Source organism: Theropithecus gelada, chromosome 2 (genome assembly GCF_003255815.1).
Source record: "Theropithecus gelada isolate Dixy chromosome 2, Tgel_1.0, whole genome shotgun sequence".
NCBI classification, from domain to species: Eukaryota; Metazoa; Chordata; class Mammalia; order Primates; family Cercopithecidae; genus Theropithecus; species Theropithecus gelada.
This window is the reverse complement of record NC_037669.1, coordinates 192,737,681-192,764,884: the sequence shown is the minus strand read 5'-3', so window position 1 is coordinate 192,764,884 and position 27,204 is coordinate 192,737,681. Positions and strand designations below refer to the sequence as shown.

General features: G+C 42.2%; 1 protein-coding gene across 2 annotated transcripts in view; it reads left to right on the top strand.

Moving 5' to 3' along the window:
- PAK2 (p21 (RAC1) activated kinase 2) overlaps window positions 1-27,204 on the top strand; it is a 95,120-nt gene that overhangs the window by 50,603 nt on the left and 17,313 nt on the right. For both annotated transcript variants that reach the window (XM_025375607.1, XM_025375608.1), the window contains exons 3-11: window positions 12,646-12,746; window positions 13,720-13,867; window positions 15,980-16,011; window positions 16,874-16,981; window positions 18,372-18,504; window positions 21,532-21,595; window positions 23,169-23,217; window positions 23,702-23,814; window positions 25,738-25,855. In XM_025375607.1, coding sequence (XP_025231392.1) covers window positions 12,646-12,746; window positions 13,720-13,867; window positions 15,980-16,011; window positions 16,874-16,981; window positions 18,372-18,504; window positions 21,532-21,595; window positions 23,169-23,217; window positions 23,702-23,814; window positions 25,738-25,855 — 866 coding nt within the window. The remainder of the gene's footprint in view (window positions 1-12,645; window positions 12,747-13,719; window positions 13,868-15,979; window positions 16,012-16,873; window positions 16,982-18,371; window positions 18,505-21,531; window positions 21,596-23,168; window positions 23,218-23,701; window positions 23,815-25,737; window positions 25,856-27,204) is intronic.

Sequence of the window (27,204 nt, the reverse complement as noted above, 5' to 3'; positions counted from 1 at the left end):
AATAGGGTTCGTGCTCCTATAGGAATCTCATGCTGCCACTGATCTGACAGGAGACGGAGCTAAGGCGGTGATGCTCACTCCTCACTGCTCACCTCCTGCTGGGCTGCCCAGTTCCTAACAGGCCATCGACCTGTACTGGTCCATGGCCCAGGGGCTGGGGACCTGTTTCTCTGCTGTGTGGTGGAATTTGAAGCTATTGCATGTCAAAAGAACAAAGAAGGAATTGCTTATGGTTAGACTAGAAACAGAAGAGTCTTCCTTTTAAACAGATAAGGGGTTTCTTTTGTTTGTTTAGCCTTAGACTAGCTCGAAGTATTCTAAAAGGTAGTGGCCCTGGAGAACGTGACAGCAGCCTACTTAGGATTCTTTTCGGTGCCTTTTGTCAACATGTGACTCAGGGTCTCTGCCTCTTGGCTGAAGGTTGCTGCCTGCCTGCTGCTGTTTTGTTGTCTAATGAAATTGGAAGATGATTCTAAGAATCTTTTTTTCCTCTAGGACATTAGTTAAATCGTTCATTTTATTAAAATAAGTTTTTTACCCTGGTCCATTACTTCCCATCAGGTGATCTGGTTGCCCGGTGAACCTCCTGTGGATGGTTGTGTTTGATAAACAGAAGTGGGAAGTTGACCTACTTTCATTTTATGAAACATGAACAGATTTCAGATTTCTCCAAGGCTAAGGTGTCCACATGCAGGGGTCTGTCCCGCAGACCCTGTCCCAATGACAGATTAATAACTTACACTGACACAGATGTTACGCTTGTCAGTCCAACTGAGAGTCCGGGCTGCTTACAGACTCCCAGGAGAGTGCTGTAGAGAGTTGCAACCAGCCAGATGCAGTGGCTCACGCCTGTAATCCCAGCACTTTGGGAGGCTGAGGTGGGCGGATCACGAGGACAGGAGATTGAGACCATCCTGGCTAACACGGTGAAACTCCATCTCTACTAAAAATGCAAAAAATTAGCCGGGCGTGGTGGTGAGCACCTGTAGTCCCAGCTACTCGGGAGGCTGAGGCAAGAGAATGGGGGAGGCAAGAGAATGGTGTGAACCCGGGAGGCAGAGCTTGCAGTGAGCGGAGATCCCACCACTGCACTCCAGCCTGGGGGACAGAGCGAGACTCCGTCTCAAAAAAAAAAAACAAAAAACGTTGCAACCACCGGCCTCGACTAGCCAATGAAGCTTGCATTTATTTAGTATAGATTAATTGACAAAGGCTTGAGTCAACAGACCTGTGGGTAATTAACCTGGTCACCTCCACCCTGGAGAGGGCCATCTTGCCCACAAATGATCAAAGGTTAGTCTTAGGACCACATGAGTAAACTCTTTAAATAAACTACTTTATATTCCTTTGTATCTGCACCTTAAGCTCTCTGGCTCCTGAAAAGAGAATCTGGCTGCCTTCAGCCAAACTATTTGAAGCTATCCAAAACTCCCCGGCCTTCCAAGAAGGTTTGCTTTTTTCTATTTCTATAATTTCTTCTGCCATCCAGACTGAACCCCCACATCTACATAAATTTATTTTGATTGGCCCTCTATTTCTGGGCTTCTAGAGTTGTCACATATAACAGTATCAAAGACATTCTGTTTATATAGCAATATCCTTCCAGCACATTGTCCTTCCAGCACATTGGTCAATTCGAGATATGCTTTGGTATCTTTTTGTTTTAGATGCTGTTTCTAATATCCCTTCCTTTTCCCATTGAGACTATTAAAATATACAGAGTACCTGTATGTGTGTTACATAAAAACAAATGGAATTAAACAGATTTTTAGGATATTATGTTTATTTTGAATGAATGAATGTGACTGTGTCTCAAGTTCTGCTTAATCATTTTTGTGTCTTTAACTTTTTACTCTATACTTCCATCATATATGAAACTTTAATATATTTCTCTAAACTCTTAACATTTCCAAGTTGAAGAATATTGACTAGGCCTTAGACACAGCAGGGACCAGGAGTTCTCTTGCTGGATATCTCTCACCCTTCTTTTTATATTTCTTTCTTATTTTATATTTCTTATTTCAGAATGTTTTTTCTCTATGTGTTAAGAAATATAATTCCTGAGCTCAGTTTCTTATAACTTCAGTCACTGGTGATAGACTGATTCTGAGGGAGCTGAGTCTGGCTTAGCTGCTGAGGTAGCTGCCCCGAACCAGTTGCCCGAGGGTATATGGGAAGCTGTGCGGACCTGGCTTGAATTAAATGTCCACCTTGGACCAGTCATCTGTGACCATAGTCATGTAAGAAAATGGCATCTTTCCCAACTATCTGCATAGAGGAAGGGTGAGGGAAGTTTCCAGAAGTAGGATGCTGAGCAGATTTTTTTTTAAAAGAAAGAACACATATAATCATAGTATGTTAAATTGTAAACTACTAGTTTATCATTAACCAACAAATATTTTCTCCTGTATATGGGATATTCCGTTAGAAGCCAAGGGACATAAAGAAATGTTGAGCGCACGACCTCAAATTACTCAAAGTCTAGTGAAAATTGAGAGAAAAGTAATTTATGATAGATATGTTAATAATTGTGTTTCAGTAAAGATAATCCAGACTTAACAATTTCATTTCCCTCTGCTCCTTTCCATAACCAGTATTCCCTTCCCCGTCACTGTGACCAGATCTCTTCTAAGTTATGTGCCTAGAGAGGGGGTGGACATTTGAGCATAAATCTGTCATTACTAGTTAAAGAAGTATTATTGTGTTTCCTACCAATACTAAATTAGTAGTACCATGGTAAACAAGGAGTAGCATATGGTAACATTTCCAGTTTTATATGTACAGACTTATCAAACAGCATGATTTTTAACTCTTTGATATTAGAAGAATCTTCAGGTTAAACAAAGCATGTTGACCACATACAGAGGCGTTCTATTTACTCTCCCTCCCGAGATTCAACTAAAATGACAGAAGAAAAAAAAAAAACACATATATGTATATACACACGCACACAAGGTCAAAGAGAAAAGGAGGAGATAGTAGTGTGAAAGAGGCCTCAGTACACATTTGGAAGGCGGAAGTGGTGGAAAATTGGCACCTGACTCAGCAGGACAGAGAAACACATAACCTAAGTGTTAGCAGAGGGGAATCTGTGAGAAGGGGACCAAGTTTCCCATGTAAAAATTCCGGAAGCTCAAGATTTAGAGTCACACAATACTGTGTCAGAGTAGGGGTGGGATGTAATACACATGCTGAAAAGAAGGGGGATTAGTTGAAAATCAACACAGAAAGTGTCAGAGGCCCGCCAGGACTCCTCCTTTACACCCCACAATCCACGTAAATGTAACCCCCATTCTCTGGAAGGAAAAAAGAATAAACTGACATTTACATTTATTTCAAGGGAAATTAAACCAGAGAAGCCTCTGTTCTTATCAGGGGAGTCAGGAAAAGTTGAAGCTCCAGAATAAAGAAGGTGACTTCCGTGCAAGTCAGCATTTTCATCTCCTTTCCCCATCCTGCTTTCAGAATACTTGTAGCCTGACTCATAGCCCTCAGACAGGAGACTGGAGGATTTTTCTCTGGATTAAACAATGGCCTGGAGAAAAAATACTTTAGGTACCTTGCATGCTGTCCTTATCTTTAGTGGTAAGGTTGGCTTATCTCCCAGTTAGCTTTTTAATACTTTCCTGTGTGAGTAGACAGTAAAGGATCACCAGACATTTATGAAAAACCCTTTATAAATGAGAAGGAGAGTCCAAAACAATAGGGATAAAAACAGGAACTTAAATAGTGTAAGGAGAAAACAACCCCAAAACCCCAGCGTGCGTGCTCGCATATACTGTGTGACCTTCAGAGAGAGAGGAGATAAAGGAATCCATGAAACAAGAAAAGAGTTCGCAGAGAAAGAATGAACAGAGAACAATGGAAAACTAATTCTTGGAATATCAACATCTAAAATTACCAAAACAAACAAAAGATAGCAATAGAAAGAAGAGTGGGAGATAATCAAGAACATTCTCCCAGCTGGAGTGGTGGCTCAAGCCTGTAAGCCCAGCACTTTGGGAGGCCCAGGTGCGTGGATCACTTGAGGTCAGAAGTTCGAAACCAGCCTGGCTAACGTGGTGAAATCCCGTCTCTACTAAAAATACAAAAAGTAGCTGCTGGGCTTGGTGGCGTACACCTGTAATCCCAGCTACTTGGGAGGCTGAGGCAGGAGAATCACTTTAACCTGGGAGGCTGAGGTTGCAGCGAGCCGAGATTGCACCATTGCACTCCAGCCTGGGTGACAGGGCAAGACTCTGTCTCAAATAAAAAAAGAAAATAAAATTATCCCAAAGAATTAAACAGCAATACAAAGATGGAACATATGAGAGAAAAGATAACAGTTAAAAGATCTAACTAATGACAATTAAGGAAATAGCGACTTCTAGCTCTTAAGTGGTGGTATAGAAGCACACTGGCTTCACTCACTCTGCCGTTCCCACCACAGAAAACCAAGAATATACAGCACTAAGATGATCGCCAGCAATATCCAAGAACTCAAATATGAGAAAGATAGGGGCACAGAGAAATGAAAGAACTCCAAGCATGCTGTAAGAATCGGACTTCTGTATCTGCAACACCCCTTCCCCCAGTCTGCCTGGCACTGAGTGTGGGAAAATCTCCCCCAGTTTACAGTTTCTACATGGGAAAAAGTGAGATTGAAGAGGACAACCACCTTCCCCACCATCTTGGGTTCCCTGGCAGGAGGCCTGTCCCTGCCTTAGCCCACAGGAGGCATAGGGAGTGCCCAAAGGGAGAACTCCCCTGAGGGCAGCCAGAGGCAAAGGAGGGAGGTGGGATTACGTTTCCCAGCCTTGGAAACCCTGCCGTGTAACTCAGCCAGAGGGGATGCCAAATAGAGCGGCTGTTCAGCACCACCGTGTTGTAGGAGGTTTATTCCACAGCACCCTGCCTGTACTGCTGCCAGAGTATCCCCTCTGGGGCTCCTCGCTCCTGTTTAGGATGGGCTGCACTCTGCTAGAACCAAGGCAAACCTGGACTTACGGTGCCATTTAGTGCTGGAAAGGAGGCAGCAACCTAGGCACAGGGGTGAGGAAAAGAAAGAAAATCAACAGGTAAATTACAGAGACTCTCTAAGCAAACATATCCAATAAAAACCAGCTTAAATGTCCTCATACTTTTTTGAAAAATGGCTTAAAATTTTCCAAATTTAATGAAAACTGTAAACCCACAGATTCAAGAACGCTAACAAAATTTGAGCATAGGAAACATGAAAACTACACCAAGGCTTACAGTAATCAAATTGTTTAAAACCAGTGATAGGACAGTGGCTCAGGCCTCTAATCCTAGGATTTTGGGAGGCCAACGTGGGAAGATCACTTGAGCCCAGGAGTTCGAGACCAGCCTGGGCAACGTGGCGAAATCCCATCCCTACAAAATACCAAAAAATAAAGGTAAGAAAAATGATCTGGGCAAGGTGGTATGCACCTGTACTCCCAGGACTGGGGAGGCTGAGGCAGGAGGATTGCTTGTGCCCAGAGGTTAAGGCTGCAGTGGTGTGATCTCAGCTCACTGAGCCTGGGTGTCAGAGCGAGACCCTGTTTCAAACCAAAACAAACAAACAAACAAGAAAAACAGTGATAGAGAAAAATTTAAAAGCTACCAGAAAAAAAAGACTCACTACATATAGAGGACAAAGATAGAGAGATCACAGACTGTATCTAAGTAACAGTGCAAGCCGGAAGACAAGGAACAACATCTTTCAAGTATTTAAAGAGAAAAAAATCTATCGGCCTGGAATTCTATACTCTTGAAAGTGTCGTTCCAAAACAAAGGAGGAAACAGTATTTTAAATGCATAAAAGCTGAAAGAGTGTATCGTCAGCAGACATACTACAAAAAATGTTAAACTAAGCCCTTCAGGCAGAAGGAAGGTGATGTCAGATGGAAATGTGGACTTACAGGAAAGAATGAAAAGCACTGGAAGTGGTTCATCAGTGGTTCCCGACCTTTTTGGCACCGGGGATTGGTTTCATGGAAGACAATTTTTCCACAGACCCAGCACCTGAGGTCATCAGCCATTAGATTCTCATAGGAAGCACACAGCCTAGACCCCTCACGTGTGCGGTCCACACTAGGGTTCACGCTATGAGAATCTAACGCCACTGCTGATCTGACACACAGCCTAGACCCCTCGCGTGCGCGGTCCACACTAGGGTTCACGCTATGAGAATCTAACGCCACTGCTGATCTGACAGGAGGCGGAGCTCAGGCAGCGATGCCCGCTCACCTGCCACTCACTTCCTGCTGTGCAGCCGGTTCATAACAAGCCTGGGACTGGTACCAGTTCATGGCCTGGGGATTGGGGACCCCTGTGGGATGCGTTCTTTCTTACCTAAATTTCTTTGAAAGATAATCGTTTGAGTGTTTAAGAAACAAAGCACTGATACACCTTGTAACATGGATGAATCCCAAAAACATTAAGTGAAAAAAGTCATTCGCAAAACACTGCATATTGTGTGGTCCCATTTAGATTAATGAGCAGAACAGGCAAACCTATGGAGACAAAGTAGATTGGTGGTTGCCTGAGGTTTGGGGTTGGGCAGCGGCTGAAATGGGGAGTCATTGCCATTAGGTACAAGGTTTCTTTTGGGTATGATAAATGTTCTAAAGTTAGATTGTGATTATGATTGCACAACTCTAAATATACTAAAACCCACTGATGTGTACAATTTCAACAGGTGAACATGTTAATATATGAAGAGTTCTAGCTTAACAAACAACTGAGTAGATAAAAGGGAATCTCAAAATACTTAGTCCAGAAGAAGGCAGAAAAGATTGATGAAAACAGACCTACCTACAAGAAATCTACTTTAAAACGTAAAGCCACAAAATAGGTTAAAATAAAAGGATAGAAAAGGTGTGCTAACAATTAAAAGAAACCTGGACTGGCTGTATAAACAGCAGACAAACTAGATTTCAGAGCTAAAAGATACTATCAGTGATAATGAGGAAGGTTGTTATTTCGTGATAATAGGACCAGTTCGTTAAGCTGATATAATAGAACTAAACATTTATATATCTAATAACAGCTTCAAAATTCACGAAGCAAAAACTGAGAGGATTTCAAGAAGAAACAGGAAAATTCAATTATAATTGGAGATTCCAAAACTTCTCTCAGTAATTGGTAGAAAAAATAGACATAAAATCGGTAAGGATATAAAAAATTTGAACGTAACTATCAGCCAACTGGACCTAATAGACGTTTATAGAACACTCCACACAGTAACAGCAGAATATACATTCTCTTTAAAGACACATGAGGTCTACTTTTACAAATTCTCAAAAATGTTGGCTGGGTGCAGTGGCTCATACCTGTAATCCCAGCACTTTGGGAGGCTGAGGCGGGCAGATCACTTGAGGTCAGGAGTTCGAGACCAGCCTGGCCAACATGGTGAAACCCCATCTTAACTAAAAGTATAAAAATTAGCTGGACGTGGTGGCAGGCACATGTAATCCCAGCTACTCAGGAGGCTGAGGTGGGAGAATCATTTGAACCTGGGAGGTGGATGCTGCAGTGAGCTGAGATTGCACCATTGCACGCCAGCCTGGGTGACAGAGCGAGACTCCTTCTCAAAATAAATAAATAGGCTGGGTGTGATGACTCATGCCTGTAATCCCAGCACTTTGCGAGGCCGAGGAGGATGGATCACGAGGTCAGGAGATCAAGACCAGCCTGGCCAACATGGTGAAACCCCGTCTCTACTAAAAGTACAAAAATAAACCAGGCGTGGTGGCAGGCGCCTGTAATCCCAGCTACTCGGGAGTCTGAGGCAGAGAATTGCTTGAACCCAGGAGGCGGAGGTTGCAGTGAGCCAAGATTATGCCACTTCACTCCAGCCTAGGCAACAAAGCTAAACTCTGTATCCAAAATAAATAAATAAATAAATAAATAAATAAATAAAGGATTTAAATCGTACAAAATGTGTTCTCGTGACCGTAATATAATTCAATTAGAAAGCAGCCACAAGGAGGTCTCTGGAAATATTTGGAGAGTAGAGAAAGCACTTCACAAATAAAAAGATTTAGAAAATATATTAAACTGAATGAAAATTCAAAACATCAGTATTTGTAGGATACTGCTAAAGCAGTACTTAGTGGAGAACTTCTGGTATTAAACACCATATTAGAAGAAAAGAAAGATTTTAAATCAATGACTTTAACTAAGGCGTGTTAATAAACTAGAAGGGAAGAGTGGATTAAATCCAAGATAAGTAGAAGAAATAATAAAAAGCAAAATGGGAATAAATGAAATAGGGAAAAAAAGCAGCAGAGAAAATCACTGCAACCAAAAGTAGATTCATTTAGAATATCAATAAAATGGATAAACCTATAGCCAGACTGACGGGGAGGGGAGGTGGCTGTGAATGGGGAGGAGACACAAATTACCAGTATTGAGAATGAGGGAGGTGATGGCACCGTACAGATTTTAAAAAGATGGTATGAACAAACACGTACCAATGTTTTTTCCCTCTCTCTCTCTTTTTTTTTTTTTTGGAGGAGTCTTGCTTTGTTGCCTTGGCTGGAGTGCAGTGGCGCCATCTTGGCTCAGTGCAACTGCCACCTCCCGGGTTCATGCAATTCTCTTGCCTCAGCCTCCCGAGTAGGTGGGATTATAGGCATGCACCACCACGCCTGGCTAATTATTGTATTTTTAGTAGAGACAAGACTTCACCATGTTGGCCAGGCTGGCCTCGAACTCCTGAGCTCAAGTGATCCCTCTGCCTCAGCCTCCCAAACTGCTAGGATTACAGGCATGAGCCATTGTGCCTGGCCAATGTTAAATTCTTAGCAAGATTTTAGCAATTGGAATCCAACAGTGTATAAAAAGGGTGATACGTCATGACTAAGTGGATTTCATTGGTTTAAGTTTGAAAATCGATTGATGTTATTTACTGTATTAACACAATAGAAAGGATGAGCCATGGGTTTGTCTCAGTATGTGTAGAAAAGGCATTTGACAGAACCCAATATCCATTTCTGATAAGTGTTCAGCAAACTTGGAATAGAAGAGAATGCCTTCAGCCTCATAAAGGACATCTTTTACAAACCTACCACTGCCATTAAACTTAAAGGTAAAAAGAATGACACTTTTTCCTCTTAGATCAGGAAAAATAAAATTTCTCTTCATCCACTTTCATTCAACAATATACTGAAGGGTCTAGCTAATTCTGTAAGGCAAAAAAAAATGAATAAAAGGACTCCAGATTGGAAACAAGTACGCTTGAGTTTATTCACCAGCAACATGATTGAATTTTTATAGCAAAATTCTATATTTACAAAAATACTAGGGAAGTAAGCATAATAAGGTTTCAGGATATAAGATGAGTATTCAGGAAACAACTGTGTTTCTTTATGGCAGCAATGAATGATTAAAAAGGACATTTAAAAACTGCCATTTGCAATAGTATCAAAAATCAGGAAATACCAAGGCAGAACGCTGATGAAACAGTGTGCGCTCTATACTGATAACTACAGCTCTGATTCGAAGTGGCCCCAGAGTTCACGTGTTGGAAACTGAAGCCCCAGTAAGACAGCGTTGAGAGATGGGACCTTCAGGAGACGATGCGAGTGCTCACAGATGGACTCAACAACGTCTTTATTGTGGGTGCGAGTTGGTTATAAAAGCCAGTTTGGCCCCGTCCTGCTCTTTCTTGCAATGTGATGCCTTCTGCTATGTCAGGGCCCTCACCAGATGTGGCTTCTTGATCCTTGATCTGGAGGACTTCCCAGCCTCCAGAAGAACTGTGAGCCAAATGAACTTTTTTTTTGAGACAGAGTCTCACGCTGTGACCGAGGCTAGAGTGCAGTGACACAGTTTTGGCTCACTGCAGCCTCCACCTCCTGGGTTCAAGCAATTTTTGTGCCACCATACTCGGCTAAAGTTTGGTTTTAGATACAGTGTTTTGCCATGTTGGCCAGATGGGTCTTGAACCCCTGGCCTCATGTGATCTTCCCACCTCAGTCTTCCAAAGTGCCGGGATTACAGGCATGAGCTACTGCTCCCAGCCAGCTTCTAATTTTTATATTAATAAATTGCCTAGGCAGTGGTATTCTGATAAAGCATACCGAACAGATACAGACAGCTGCAAACAGTGCTGAGAGAAATTTTTAAAGACCTAAATAAATGAAAAGATTTACTGTTTTCATGGATCAGAAAACTCGGTGTTGTTAAGAAATCAAGAGGCCGGGCGCGGTGGCTCAATCCTGTAATCCCAGCACTTTGGGAGGCTGAGACGGGTGGATCACGAGGTCAGGAGATCGAGACCATCCTGGCTAACACGGTGAAACCCCGTCTCTACTAAGAAATACAAAAAACTAGCCGGGCGAGGTGGCGGGCGCCTGTAGTCCCAGCTACTCGGGAGGCTGAGGCAGGAGAATGGCGTGAACCCGGGAGGCGGAGCTTGCAGTGAGCTGAGATCCGGCCACTGCACTCTAGCCTGGGCTACAGAGCGGGACTCCGTCTCAAAAAAAAAAAAAAGAAAAAAGAAATCAAGAGGCTGGGCGCGGTGGCTCAAGCCTGTAATCCCAGCACTTTGGGAGGCCGAGACGGGCGGATCACAAGGTCAGGAGATCGAGACCATCCTGGCTAACCCGGTGAAACCCCGTCTCTACTAAAAAATACAAAAAAAAAACTAGCCGGGCGAGGTGGCGGGCGCCTGTAGTCCCAGCTACTCGGGAGGCTGTGGCAGGAGAATGGCATAAACCTGGGAGGCGGAGCTTGCAGTGAGCTGAGATCGGGCCACTGCACTCCAGCCTGGGCGACAGAGCAAGACTCCATCTCAAAAAAAAAAAAAAAAAAAATCAAGAAATAAATTCTCAGCCAGGCATAGTGGCTCATGTCTGTAATCCAAGCACTTTGACAGGCCAAAGCAGGTGGATCGCTTGAGGCCAGAAGTTTGAGACCAGCCTGGCCAACATGGTGAAACCCCATCTGTACCAGAAATTACAAAAATCAGCCGGGTGTGGTGGCGGGCGCCTGTAATCCCAACTACTCAGGAGGTTGAAGTAGGAGAATCCCTTGAACCCGGAAGGCAGCGGTTGCAGTGAGCTGAGATCATGCCACTGCACTCCAGCCTGGGTGACAGAACGAGACTCCCTCTAAAAAAAAAAAGAAAAAAAGAAATTCTCCCTAAAATTCATCTGTACATTCATTCCAATTCTAGTCAGAATTCCAACAGGCTTTCTGTAGAAATTAATAAGCTCATTCTAAAACGCATATGGAAATACAGAGGACTGGATTACCCAAAAAGCTTTGACAAAAGAAAAAGAAGACTTATGTGACATAGTTTCAATGCGTGTTACAAAATGGCAAGAAAATAATCCAGGCAGTCTGATAGAGGCAGAAAGGCAGACAAACAGATAATTGCAACAGGGCAGAGCCTCCAGAGACAGACGTACACATATACAGACATTGACTTCCAACGGTGGCTCCAAACGAGAACCAGAATGGCGCTGGCCTTCTCAATAGCAACACTGGAAATGCTGAGGGTAAAAAAACACATTTCCAACGTATATATGCATATATATAATGAGTCAAGAACTATCAGCTAAAGGGATAAATCTAGAGGAGGAAAACATAAGATCCAGAAAATAGATTCCAGCACAGGGCAGGAGTGAAGGGATGTCATAGACAGGAACTGTGCAGGAGGCCTAGGCATGAGCTACTGTGGATTGCAGCAGGAGGAGCTGAGAGGGAGGGGTTGCGGGGAGGAACTGATGTGTTGGAGTTTACAGAGAATATTATTGATAGGTGTATGGCAGAAATGTTGCAGAAATAATTTTTTCTGCGCTCGGATCATAGAAAAACTGTGTAGTTTTAAAATGTGGCAATTAGTAACTCCACTGAAAAGGAAGGATTAGGCTTGCACAAAAAAGGAGAGGTGGCCTTGTCACTGCTTGTCCTGACAGTGTGTATTCTCTGCGGAGTCCCAGCAATGCAAATCTGACTTCCCAATGTATGTAGCTGAGCGGAAATGGGGTTTGCTGTGCTTGCTGTCCACGTTGCTCAGAATCTGAGATGGAGCCCTTTGTGAGAGAGCTGGTGCCCTAAGGGGTGTCTCTTCTGCCTGTGCTCTATTATTCAGATCTGCTGTTGCTCGCTCCATGTGCCTCCTCATCAGGACGGTGTTTGGTTGTGTCCAGCCCTGCTCTGTGGCAGGACAGTCTGCTTTACTCCATTTACTAGTTTCCTATCAGCCAGTGTTTTTAGGGGAAATCTTTTCTGGAATAACTTTGATCCTAATATGTTTTCTAGAATAACTTTGTTCCTAATATGTTTTAGGAAAAATATAATACGCCGGGCAAGCAGTGGCTCACATCTGTAATCCCAGCGCTTTCAGGAGTTTGAGACCAGCCTGACCAACATGGCGAAACCCTGTTTCTACTAAAAATACAAAAATTAGCCAGGAGGGGTGGTGCGCACCTGTAATCCCAGTGACTCGGGAGGCTGAGGCAGGAGGATGGCTTGAACCCAGGAAGCAGAGGTTGCAATGAGCTGAGATCGTGCCACTGCACTCCAGCCTGGGTAACAAGAGCGAAACTCTGTGTAAAAAAACAAAAGACCAAAAAAAAAATTGTAAGTGCCTTCGCTAGTCTTGTTTAAATAGGCTGATTCTTTTCTTTTTTTTCTGATGCCCTCTAGGAAGTAAAAAGAAAGAAAAGGAACGGCCAGAAATTTCTCCTCCATCTGATTTTGAACACACCATCCATGTTGGCTTTGATGCTGTTACTGGAGAATTCACTGTAAGTTTACCTAGTTTGGGCCCATTTATAACATGTAAAATAGCACTCAAACATTTTCCTTCATTATTAAATTTGAAATTAACATTTCAGGCCAGGCGCGGTGGCTCACGCCTGTAATCCCAGCACTTTGGGAGGCCAAGGATGGCAGATCATTTCAGGTCAGAAGTTTGAGACCAGCCTGGCTAACATGGTGATACCCCGTCTCTACTAAAAATACAAAAAAATAGCCGGGCGTGGTGGTGTACGCCTGTAATTCCAGCTACTCAGGAGGCTGAGGCAGGGGAATCACTTGAACCCGGGAGGTGGAGGTTGCAGTGAGCCGAGACTGTGCCATTGCACTCCAGCCTGGGCAAGAAGAGCAAAACTCCATCTCACAAAAAAAGGAAATTAACATTTCTATCCATATGTCAACTATGAATTCTTACTGCTTTCTGCGTTTTATAAGTGTTAGTGGTTGGATATATTGTTTCCCTAGAGAGCAGAGCCTGTTCATTCTAATTATGCAAAGCAGACTTAGAAAAATAGACCCAGGCCGGGCGCGGTGGCTCATGCCTGTAATCCCAGCACTGTGGGAGTCCGAGGCAGGCGGATCACTAGGTCAGGAGATCGAGACCATCCTGGCTAACACGGTGAAACCCCGTCTCTACTAAAAATACGAAAAATTAGCCAGGCGTGGTGGCGGCACCTGTAGTCCCAGCTACTCGGGAGGCTGAGGCAGGAGAATGGCGTGAACCCAGAGGTGGAGCTTGCAGTGAGCTGAGATCGCGCCACTGCACTCCAGCCTGGGCCACAGAGCAAGACTCTGTCTCAGAAAAAGAAAAAATAGACCTTTAGAAAACAAGATCTTTTAGAATTTAGTCAAACCTACACTTACAAGATTGGTTTGTTCTGTATATTTTGTCATTTATCTCTGGAAATTAATTTTATTGCGTCAATTTAAACCATACCTAATTTCTGAATGTCTTTTTGTTAGGGCATGCCAGAACAGTGGGCTCGATTACTACAGACCTCCAACATCACCAAACTAGAGCAAAAGAAGAATCCTCAGGCTGTGCTGGATGTCCTCAAGTTCTACGACTCCAACACAGTGAAGCAGAAGTATCTGAGCTTTACTCCTCCGGGTAAGACAGCGGCTAAGACTGGGTCACATGGAGATGTGTGAAGCGCTTCTAGATAAAAAGATTACTCCTGGAAAAATGAAAAGCTAAACTCTGGTTCTTGTCGATACCGTTTTTCCCTGGATAGATTCTACCTTTTGTAGACTGATCCAGGGCCGTTCTGAAGCACAATGTGGATCTGGGAATTATAGTAATCTCATAGGTTTGACAGAAATGGGAGTTGATGGATATTTTGGCTTTTTGTTTATTTGGTTTTTTCTCTTCATTGCTGTGTTTTTGTTTTCATTTTTCACTCGTCACTGCTTTTAAATGACTTCTAGCAATCAAAGGAAAAGACGCTGGTTGATAGACATGTTCACACTAGAAATACACTTATTGTTAGTGGGACAAGAGGAGATTGTTTTGCACCGATTTGAACTAAAAAATGTTTAGGTCCACTCAAAAAATTGAAGCTCGTGAGTATGCAGATAATAGAATATATGTATTTTAATATATAAAATAGATAAATCGTATATGAAATAAACGTTAGAACTAGAAGGATTTATACCTCAGAATTGGAATATCTGGAATGTTATCTACGTAATCATAGTAATGTAAATTTTACTTTCTGGATGAATTAGCTGGGTGGAAATTGGGTTTGATGTACTTTGTTTTCCAAGTTGCTCAGTATCTGAGATACACCGTTATCTATGAGAGAACCAGTGAATTGGTAGATAGGATAAGAATTAGTGTAGTGGATTTTTAAAAATAGTTTTTGTTCAAATACAGATCAGAATAAAGTTCATACATTGCAGTTGGTTGACACTGAATCTCTTGATCTTTAGGCTTCCCTCCCACACACTGGTTCCTGCTGTCTTTTCTTGCCGTTTATTTATTAAAGAAACAAGACCATTTGTCCTGTTTCCCTCAGTTTAGATTTTGCTCACTACACCCTCAGGATGTCATTTTTCAATGTGTTTGTCTGTATCTGAAGTCATACACGTGGTTTTTAAAAACAGTATGATTGAGCTAAAATCCTGCATGTGATTTTAATTGATTATACTTAATGTTTGCATCCTCACAGAAATAAAGGCCATGCTCAGGGGAGACAGAGAAATCTTTTTGCAAGTGATCTTGACCTTTTTTGTTGAGTCTAGTACACCCTTAGGAAAAGGTCAGACTTGTACCTAGAATTTTTGTATCAACCAGTAAGTCTGTGTGTAAATTAGTAATTTTTTTGAAAAATCGGTGACCACCAAATGGTAGCTTATTTGCACCTAGTACACATACATACATACATACATAAATGTGTGTGTGTGGTTTTGTTTTGTTTTGTTTTTGAGCTGGAGTTCTGCTCTGTTGCCCAGGCTGGAGTGAAATGGCACAATCTTGGCTCACCACAACCTCTGCCTCCCTGGTTCAGGCAATTCTCCTGCCTCAGCCTCCTCAGTAGCTGAGATTACAAGCATTTGCCATCACACCCGACTAATTTTGTATTTTTAGTAGAGACGGGGTTTTTCCATGTTGGTCAGGCTGGTCTTGAACTCCCGACCTCAGGTGATCTGCCTGTCTCAGCCTCCCAAAGTGCTGGGATTACAGGCGTGAGCCACGGCGCACGGCCTGTGTGTATGTTATATATGATATATATATATATATATATATATATGTCTCTGGGCATTTTTAAAAGAAAAACAAAACAATGTCAGAATTTTACTTTGCACAATTGTCATTGTCTTAATTGTGTCATTAAGTTCCTCAGTCAGCAGTTTACTGGAGAAAGTATCTTTATGAATACATTTGTTTTGTTTTAATAAATACAGATGGATAGGTATACTTTCAAAATAAATTTTGATAGCTTTATTGAGGTATAATTTACATGCAGTACAATTCACCCATTTTAAATATGTAATTCACTGATTTTTTAGTAAATTTATAGTTTCATTTAGATTTCAGATTCCTTAGCTTGGTCTTACATAAATTCTTATTTGACTACTTGTGTTATCATTTTTCTCAAGAGTTAATTCAACTTGAGATCAGTTTAAGAACATTTCACTTTTTCTGCTTTTTTTTTTTCCTTTTATCATATAAAAGTGCTATTTCTTGAATTGCTAACATTATGTTTTGTTTCATATTCAGAGAAAGATGGCTTCCCTTCTGGAACACCAGCAGTAAGTTAATGATATTATTTCTTGTATCTCTTGTTCTGATTTGGGATACCCAAGACAAATCTCAGTTTTTATTTTGCTTTCTAAAATAAATCACAGCCATCAGAGGTAAATAACTACTCAATAGGTGTTTTTAGCTAGCCACCCAATTAGTTGAAGAAGCTGTATTAAATAGAAATTCCTTGATATGATCCTTTTTTTTTTTTTTTTTTTTTTTTTGAGACGGAGTCTTGCTCTGTCACCCAGACTGGAGTGCAGTGGCCCGATCTCAGCTCGCTGCAAGCCCCACCTCCCAGGTTCACGCCGTTCTCCTGCTTCAGCCTCCCGAGTAGCTGGGACTACAGGCGCCCGCCACCACGCCCTGCTAATTTTTTGTATTTTTAGTAGAGACAGGGTTTCACCATGTTGGCCAGGCTGGTCTCGAACTCCTGACCTCAAGTGATCCACCCACCTCGGCCTTCCAAAGTGCTGGGATTACAGGCGTGAGCAACTGCACCTGGCCAACTCTGACTATTTTAAATGTCACCAAATGTCTCTGACATACAAAGCTCAGAGGATCTTTGATTTTGGTCTTAACGAATAACATTGTTTACTTTCAGGGCATTGTATATGTATGCTTAGGGTAAATAGTACTTTATTAAAAAGATTTGGTACTCACCATATTTATTTCATAAACTTTTTCATAATTCATAGAATCACCTTATTAGATTATAATTCTCTTGAGTTATATAAGAGCTAATGAGATTTAGTGGTTTTGAAATGAGCTATCAAAGAAGCAAACTTTTTGAAGTCTGTTCATAAAGGGCGATAGTCACATTTAAGCCTATTTGACTTGTTTTCCTGACTTTGCTCATAATCAATGCAGCTGAACGCCAAGGGAACAGAAACACCCGCAGTAGTGACAGAGGAAGATGATGATGATGAAGAGACTGCTCCTCCTGTTATTGCCCCACGACCAGATCATACGAAATCAGTGAGTGTCGATTGGTGACCTAGGCTGTGTGTGTGCGTGTGTTTTAAAAAACAAGAGTCTGTATTTGACTTTCAGTGATTGCTTTTAGAAAGCCCTCGAGTTTAAAACCATTTAGTGTGGGGAAATTTAACCGAGAGATCTGTACCCAAAGACCACTCACCAAAAACTAGTTTTCTGAAGATTGAAATGTGATGTGTCTTTAAAAGTTAACACACTCGAGGCCGGGCGCGGTGGCTCACGCCTGTAATCCCAACACTTTGGGAGGCCGAGGCGGGTGGATCACGAGATCAGGAGATCAGGACCATCCTGGCTAACACGGTGAAACCCCATCTCTACTAAAAATGCAAAAAATTAGCCGGGCGTGGGCGAGCGCCTGTAGTCCCAGCTACTGGGGAGGCTGAGACAGGAGAATGGTGTGAACCCGGGAGGCGGAGCTTGCAGTGAGCCGAGATCACGCCATTGCATTCCAGCCTGGGCGACTGAGCGAGACCCTGTCTCAAAAAAATAAATAAATAAATAACGCACTCACCTCACTGGGCTTTTTTCTTTCTATAGTACGCTTTTCCAGAGGGTTCATCTATTTCCCAAGCTTTCTCTGTTTATCTCAACGTAGATGGCTGCTAAATCTATTACAGCTTTCCTCTTACCCAGATGATGTGTTTTAATCTCCCATTTTACACTCCTCTCAGCGCCTTCATGTCATTCAAAAGGCAGTTGAGAGTGAAATTCCTAACCAGGTAAGTGAGACTAAAAATGATGGCCTTAAATGGAGCCAGGAAGAGAGGAATGACTGCAGTTACCGTTCTGCTCCCTGCACTGATGCAAGTAGAGTGTGGGGAAGGTGCTGTGCCGTGGAATGGGCTGTGCTCGTGGCACAGTGGTCAGGCAGAGCTCCGGGGACGGCCTCTGGATGCCAAGCTGATAGCAGAGGACTCTGTTTTCTTTAGCCTTTAAACCTGGCTATATGAAATGGGTGGTAGGCATTATAATTGTGTAAAAACTTTTGTGGGAATTAATAATCTTTCAACGTCAAGGTTTCCATTCTTTTGCATTTTACTTACATCTGTAGTAAAAACAGGATTTTTAAACTGTGCTTTTTGATACATTGTTGTACCATTTTAGACCTGGTCACACTTAAATTTCATTCATGGACTTGCTGTTTTACTAGACAGCTTTTCAAATATATACATGCTATGCCAAAGAAAAATGTTTCATATTTTTTATTCTTAGTTACACATCTTTTATATCTGAAAATAGTGTTCTCATTATTTAGAACAATGGAAGAGACAACTTAGTTCAGGTTAAAAATCAAAGAACTGAATTAGTGTGCCAGCAAGAATATCTGAAAACATGATTCCTCAGACCTTAGTAATGAACTGTTTCTCCACAGATTTACACACGGTCTGTAATTGACCCCGTTCCTGCACCAGTTGGTGATTCAAGTGTTGATGGTGGTGCCAAGTCTTCAGACAAACAGAAAAAGAAGACTAAAATGACAGATGAAGAGATTATGGAGAAATTAAGTATGTTATCTACATTTTATATCATTGTTAAATTGTTAACAGCTCTTAAAACATTTGGCCCACACGGATTTTAACTTACACCTTACATTATGGCTTAAAGTATAAAGAATGCATTGTTTTCTTATAGCAACGGTAGCTTCAATTACAATCCAGAGATGTCACCGGGCGTGGTGGCTCACCCCTAAATCCCAGCACTTTGGGAGGCCGAGGTGGGCAGATCACCAGAGGTCAGGAGTTCAAGACCAGCCTGGCCAACATGGTGAAACCCCATCTCTACTAAAAATACAAAAATTAGCTGGATGTGCTGGCATGTGCCTGTAATCCCAGCTACTTGGAGGCTAAGACAAGAGAATCACTTGAACCCAGGAGGTGGAGGTTGCACTGAGTCAAGATTGCATCACTGGGCCGGGCGCAGTGGCTCACGCCTGTAATCCCAGCACTTTGGGAGGCCGAGGCAGGCGGATCACAAGGTCAAGAGATTGAGACCATCCTGGCCAAAATGTTGAAACCCTGTCTCTACTAAAAACACAAAAATCAGCTGGTGTGGTGGCGCGTGCCTGTCGTACCAGCTGCTTGGGAGGCTGAGGCGAGAGAATTGCTTGAACCCGGGAGGCGGAGGTTGCAGTGAGCTGAAATCATGCCACTGCACTCCATCCTGGCAACAGAGTGAGACTCCATCTCAAAAAAAAAAGCTAACTGACCATGTACTGTGGCTCACGCCTGTAATCCCAGCACTCTGGGAGACCAAGGTGGGCGGATTACTTGAGGTCAGGAGCAAGACTAGCCTGGCCAACATGGCAAAACCCCATCTCTACTAAAAACACAAAAATTAGCTGGGTGTCTTGGCAGGCATCTGTAATCCCAGCTACTTGGGGAGCTAAGGCAGGAGAATCACTAGAACCCAGGAGGCAGAGATTGCAGTGAGCCAAGATCGTGCCACTGCACTCTAGCCTGGGCAAAAGAGAGAGACTCAGTCTCAAAACAAAATAATAATAATAATAAATAATAATTAAAGAATGCTAATCTAGAGGGATCAAGGAAAAATAGTTTATGGAAGGACTGTTTTAAACATTTAGGCTGGGCATAGTGGCTCAAACCTGTAATCTCAGTACGTTGTCTGGCTAAGATAGGATAGCTCGAGTCCAGGAGTTCAAGGCCAAACTATACAACTTAGACCCCAACTCTACCCCCCAAAAAAAAAAATTAACGAGGCATGGTGGTGCGTGTCTGTAGTCCCAGCTGACTGGGAGCCTGAGGCAGGAGGATTGCTTGAGCCACGAGTTCAAGGCTGTAGTGAGCTGTGATTGCACCACTGCACTCCAGCCTGGGTGACAGAGTGAGACCCTGTCTCTAAAAAGCAAACAAATGTTCATATGCCCCATGTTTATTTGCTTTTGATTTCTCAGTGCTTTCAAGTATAAACCTGGCTGTTACTCTGTTGTTGTTGTTGTTGTTATTATTATTATTTTTATTTTGAGACAGAGTCTGACTCTGTCGCCCAGGCTGGAGTGCGGTGGCACGATCTTGGCTCCCCTCACTGCAATCTCTGCCTCTCCGGTTCAAGCGTTTCTTCTGCCTCAGCCTCCCGAGTAGCTGGGACTACAGGCACGCACCACCACACCCTGCTAATTTTTGCATTTTTAGTAGAGATGGAGTTTCACCATGTTGGCCAAGCTGGTCTCAAACTCCTGACCTCAGGCATGAGCCACCACACCCAGCCTACTCTGTTACTCTATGGGCATATAAGAATTATTTTAGGAGAGCTGCTACTTTAAAAAAAAAAAAAAATTAACTGGAATCCTGATTGTCATCATTCAGTTGTGACCTTTAGCTATCACATCCCCAGTCTTTTTGGTATCTTTTTGCCTTAGCCTCTTATTATTGCTCCTGTTCTTTGCTTGTTGACTTGAGGTTGGGTACCTACATAAAATTATTTATGTGAGTTTCCTTGATATGGTCCTGTCCTTTTTTACCTTGACAAGGCAAGTGAAAATGTAATGTGCTTTTTCTTATATTTTGACTTACTAGTAATAAGAATATAAGTTATGATTTTCTGTCCAACTTCCTAATTTTTTTTTTGAGACGGAGTCTTGCTGTCTCCCAGGCTGGAGTACAGTGTTGCGATCTCAGCTCACTGCAAGCTCCGCCTCCCGGGTTCACGCCATTATCCTGCCTCAGCCTCCCAAATAGCTGGGACTGCAGGCACCCACCACCACGCCCAGCTAACTTTTTGTATTTTTTTTCAGTAGAGATGGGGTTTCCCCGTGTTAGCTAGGACGGTCTCGATCTCCTGACCTCGTGATCTGCCCGCCTCGGCCTCCCAAAGTGCTGGGATTATAGGCATGAACCACCGTGCCCAGCCCCAACTTCCTGATTTTAAAATCTGTTTCTTGCGACTTTGAACTTTCCTAAAACAAACATATGATTAGTTTATGTGAGAGCATAGTAATTGTTATGCTAACAGGTGGTTTTCTGAATATATTGAAAGGTAGATGATATGTATACTGGAGGAGTCAGAAAGACCATCTAGGGTTTAGATAGCCTTTATTATTTACAATACTAAGTAGTCTCAAACTTACCTATTAATAGATATATTCAAATATACCTATTTCTATATCCAAATATATCTTTTATATTCAAATATGTCTGTTTCCTTGAGATTACCTGATTCTAAAGCTGAACATGTGAGAACCTAATTAATCTCTGACAGACTGGTACAGTCTTTCCAAAATGTGACCATTATTGAGCGAATGATGAGTTAGGAGGTCTCACCTCATGGAAATAATGTGTCTTCTTGTTTCTGATACTTTAACTTTTAATGTGTCTTGTTTCTGATACTTTTAAACTTTTATTATGTATTTAAGTTTCTTTAGTGTTTTGTGTTTGAAACCTGTTATTTTTGAAACTTAATGTTATGTTTGAAAATCACTTATGAAAGCACTGGCATTTATTAAAAGGAATAATAATATCAAAATCAATTTACACTTAAAATGCTTGACTGAGCTTCCAGCTTTTTGTTTATTCTAGGAACTATTGTGAGCATAGGTGACCCTAAGAAAAAATATACAAGATATGAAAAAATTGGACAAGGGTAAGTATTCATGACTGTATTATCATAATATTCAATATTCAGTATTTCCTGGTTTTATAGCATGATATTTATTTTGCCTGCTGACATTGAGCACTTATGTAGTAGTCTGTGAGTGGTACCCTTGGGGGATTTGTGTAAATAAATAATGCAGTTATTTGTAGATGCTGTTAAAAAACTGTACTAGTTGTTAGCAGCGATTGTGTATCATTTTTTCTTAAGTGTCATTTCCCATCCATGATAAAGAATTAGTTAGAGGGGGCCGGGCGTGGTGGCTCAAGCCTGTAATCCCAGCACTTTGGGAGGCTGAGACGGGCAGATCACATCTTTAATGTTATTAAACTCTGGAAAGCATTCTGTGAATTTACAGTGAGGGCTGAAGCCATTTTTGAAAACTTCCATAGGAATTCCTTCCTTCCTTCCCTTCTCTCTCTCTTTTTTTTTTTTTTTTTTTTGGGTGAAGTCTCAGTCTGTCACCCAGGCTGGAGTGCAGTGAAACAATCTCAGCTCACTGAAGCCTCTGCCTCCTGGGTTCAAACAGTTCTTCTGCCTCAGCCTCCCAAAGTGTTGGGATTACAGGTGTGAGCCACTGCACCAGGCCTGAATTTCTTCCTAACAGCTAAATTCAGTTGCAGCACTGGTTTTGTGAAAGAGAATTGAAGATTATCTTATTATTTTTGAGCATGAATGAACAAGCAGTGCCTATCCATATGGATGACCATCACAAATCCAGTATTGAGTAACAAAAGCAAGTTGCAGGATAATATGTGAAATGAAACTGTATGACTTTAAAAATTAGGCCGGGCGCGGTGGCTCACGCCTGTAATCCCAGCACTTTGGGAGGCCGAGGCGGGTGGATCACCAGGTCAGGAGATCGAGACCATCCTGGCGAACACGGTGACACCCCGTCTCTACGGAAAATACAAAAAACATTAGCCGGGCGTGGTGGCGGGCGCCTGTAGTCCCAGCTTCTAGGGAGGCTGAGGCAGGAGAATGGCGTGAAACTGGGAGGCGACGGAGCTCGCAGTGAGCGGAGATTGTGCCATTGCATTCCAGCCTGGGCGACAGAGGGAGACTCCGTCTAAAAAAAAAAAAAAATTAGGCAAAGTATATTTTATAGGGATAAACATCTGTGTCCTTTGTAGTTAAAAGTATGGAGAAATGCATGAAAATGATGAACATCAAAGACAGGATAAACACCAAATACAGATCACCTTTGGGAGGAAGGAGACTGCTGTTGGAAAGGGCTCATGGGAATCTTCAAATTATTTATAGTTCTTTGTATCTTAATCAGGGAAGTGTATCCATAAGTATATGTTACATATATTTTTTTCTTGATCTTTTTTCCCTACATTTTTGTAGGTCTGAAATATTTCAAACATAAGTTTTGGCCATGAGGATTGTCTCTTTTTCTTCCCCCACCCCCTTTCCTCGTGTTTTTGCTTTTACTCCTTTTAAGCATGTTAGGTCGTCACTGTTCTTTAATTCTTTTTCAGTTGCTTGAAGTGTAAAGTCTTTGGATATTGTAAATGCTGGTGATTTGTCAACCTTAAAGCTGGCTGTTTTCTCCCTCTAGGGCTTCTGGTACAGTTTTCACTGCTACTGACGTTGCACTGGGACAGGAGGTAGCTACTTTCTCATAATCCTGGATGTTACCATTATTTTATTTTGTCATATAGGTGGAAACTAGATAAAGCTGGGAAGAGTCACTAGGACTCTGTTTTAAGTTGAACATGTTGTAAGAATTGCTCTACATGTTTTTATAGCACTTCTGTCATTAAGGGGAACAAAGAAGGAATTTTGAGTTTAATGTCATAAATAAGCAAGTATTTAAAAATTGTTTTCTCAGCTCAAGTGAAAAGAGGATTAATTCTTAGTGTTGGACTGACTGTGGGTGTATTAACTTCAAGATAAATCTAAAACTGTTTAGGCTCTATACATTACAAAGCATTGTGCAGAGGCAATGTGCAAGTAAAAGTACCACCTATGAGTAATAGCATTGTGTAATATAATATACATGCCGTAAAGTAAGTTATTAACTGCTTGGTGTTTGTAATTTTCTAAGAGAATTTGTAAACCTGAATTTTTTCAATCCTGTTTTCATTATAGGTTGCTATCAAACAGATTAATTTACAGAAACAGCCAAAGAAGGAATTGATCATTAATGAGATTCTGGTGATGAAAGAATTAAAAAATCCCAACATAGTTAACTTCTTGGACAGGTAAATATGATTATTTCTTAAACATTGGGATAAAAATGTAGAAATTTTAAGTGTCATGGTTTGGGGGCTGGCTAGCCACTTTAGAATAAACTGTCAATGCTGAGAAATAAGAGGAGAGGTAAAAATAGCACACTGCAGTTTTAGAAGGTCCTTCTCTACAAGGATATCACTTGGCAAGTGAGAGAAGGCAGTTAAATGAAGGCCATAGCTGGTGGTGTTTATATTCATTGCAAATGACCTGAAGTGAAAACATGAATGGTTGGCTGTGATTCATGTCGTAACTGACAGGGGACTGGTCACATGGTTTTTAAACTTGTAGATCAATTTTTATATGCTATCCTTTATGGACAAATTGTATGTCTATCAAAACCTCATTTAGTTTAGGAATTAATGTTAAATAACAGACCAAAAAGCAGAATAGAAAATGATGCATATTGGCCAGGTGCAGTGGCTCACATCTGTAATCCCAGCTACTCAGGAGGCTGAGGCAGGAGAATCGCTTGAACCAGGGAGGTGGAGGTTGCAGTGAGCCGAGGTCGCACCACTGCACTCCAGCCTGGGCAACGCAGTGAGACTCCATCTCAAAAAAAAAAAGAAAATGATGTATATTACTACAACTGCGCTTGAAAAAGCAGTCACATATACGAATGAGAGAAGATTAGTTGAAAATGACAACAGTGGTTTTATTGAAGATAGAGGTGATTATAGGTGATTTTCTTCCATATTTAAATTTGTTTAGAATAAGGAAATGGTAATACATTTCGAGACTTTAGCCCTAGTTATGGAGAACATGTTCATAGAAATAAACTTTTCAGGCCAGGCACAGTGGCTCATGCCTGTACTCCCAGCACTTTGGGAGGCCAGGGCAGGTGGATCATGAGGTCAGGAGATCGAGACCATCCTGGCCAACATGGTGAAACCCCGTCTCTACTAAAAATAGAAAAATTAGCTGGCCATGGTGCCACGCACCTGTAGTCCCAGTCACTCCGGAGGCTGAGGCAGGAGAATTGCTTGAACCCAAGAGGCAGAGGTTGCAGTGAGCCGAGATCGCGCCACTGCACTCCAGCCTGGCAACAGAGCAAGACTCCATCTCAAAAAAAAATAAAAAATAAACTTTTCAGGTACAGTTCCCTGCTTTTTGAAATAACATTTCAAGTCAGCATAGTAGGGTGGTTAAGATAAGCCATGGGCTTTGGAATCGTTGATACTTGGCTTCAGATTCTGGTTCTGTCACTTACTATTAATATCTGTGTGACCTTGGATGAGTCACTAACCTCTCCAAGCCTTTGTCTCTTTATCTCTAAAACGGGACTAGTAATTTCTATATTGTAGGATTATTTTAATCAGAATGAATCAGTGTGCATACTCACACTACAGTTGTGGGCAAACTGTAACTTAAAAATGATTCAGGGTCATAACCTCAGTTATTTTTCTGTGCTGTTACATAGCAGCTTTCCAATTTTCTTCCTAACTCTCAAGCTACCAGCCCTCTAGTTTCATTGTTTAGGGTGTTTAATATTTGAATTCTTCAACATAGGATACCATGTGTTTAGAAAAAATGTAGCGGCCGGGCGCGGTGGCTCAAGCCTGTAATCCCAGCACTTTGGGAGGCCGAGACGGGCGGATCACGAGGTCAGGAGATCGAGACCATCCTGGCTAACACGGTGAAACCCCGTCTCTATTAAGAAATACAAAAAACTAGCCGGGCGAGGTGGCGGGCGCCTGTAGTCCCAGCTACTCCGGAGGCTGAGGCCGGAGAATGGCGTGAACCGGGGAGGCGGAGCTTGCAGTGAGCTGAGATCCGGCCACTGCACTCCAGCCTGGGTGACAGAGTGAGACTCCGTCTCAAAAAAAAAAAAAAGAAGAAAAAAAAAAAAAAAGAAAAAATGTAAGTGTGACTGTATTTGGTATGTGTATTTTTAGTTACCTGGTGGGAGATGAATTGTTTGTGGTCATGGAATACCTTGCTGGTGGATCGCTCACTGATGTGGTAACAGAAACCTGCATGGATGAAGCACAGATTGCTGCTGTATGCAGAGAGGTAGGTGTGCCTCCTCCTTGATATGTTATGGTGATATGTGGTTAGCAAGAAGTGAACAAAAGGAACTTTTTCTGCACAGTTAATTGTTATTGTGGGAAGTGCTTTCTCTGTACACATTCTCTACAAGTTACTCCATCCCCATACCATTTCATCCTACACAGGAGTTTCAGCCCTTTCCTTCAGGTATAAGATAATGTGGGAATGAATTGTGGACCTTTGAAGATCCAGATTCACAAGGAAATTCCGGTAGAGTGATGACGATCATTTACCATCCAAACAGGACACTTCTGAGAGTAAAAGGGTGTATATACCATTGGAAATACACCACTCAGCTGGACGTGGTGGCTCATGCTGGTAATCCCAGCACTTTGGGAGGCCGAGGCAGGCAGATTCCCTGAGGTCGGGAGTTTGAGACCAGCCTGGGAAACACGGTGAAACCCCATCTCTACTAAAAATACAAAATTAGCTGGGCGTGATGGCGCGTGCCTGTAATCCCAGCTACTCGGGAGGCTGAGGCAGGAGAATCGCTTGAGCTGGGGAGGGAGACATTGCAGTGAGCTGAGATCGTGCCACAGCACTCCAGCCTGGCGACAGAGCAAGAGTCTGTCTCAAAAAAAAGAGGCCGGGCGCAGTGGCTCATGCCTGTAATCCCAGCGCTTTGGAAGGCCGAGGCAGGCGGATCACAAGGTCAAGAGATAGAGGCCATCCTGGCCAACATGGTGAAACCCCATCCCTACTAAAAATACAAAAATTAACTGGGTGTGGTGGTGCATGCCTGTAATCCCAGCTACTCAGGAGGCTGAGGCAGGACAATCACTTGAACCCAAGAGGTGGAGGCTGCAGTGAGCCGAGATCGCGCCACTGCATTCCAGCCTGGCGACAGAGCAAGACTGTCTCAAAAAAAAAGAAAGAAAGAAATGCACCACTTAACAGTGGAAACTAGAACTATCTCAGGTGAAGCAGGACACTTACTCGCCTTAAGTATCAATAAGTCTGCGCCTAGCTTCATTGAGTTCACTAATGGTGAAGAAACTGGTTATTTCTTTATATTCATTAATGAATTTCTAGACATACTATTAGCTTAAGCCAGTAGAATTCTGCCAAATTGCCAATTTAAGCCAAAAATAGGCCTTCTTTTTCCCACCTATATCTCAGCTTTTTCTACAGATAAGTTTTGGGCTAATGGTTTGCTTATTGTCATTGAAATTTCTAATATCATAGGAATCACTGTCACAAAGGGCAGAATTTTAAGCTTGTAGGACTGTATTGTGTTTTCTGTGATTTGGCTTCAACAGTTCTTCAGGGACATGTGAATTACAAACTTTGTTCATGTAAGGATGATACATATA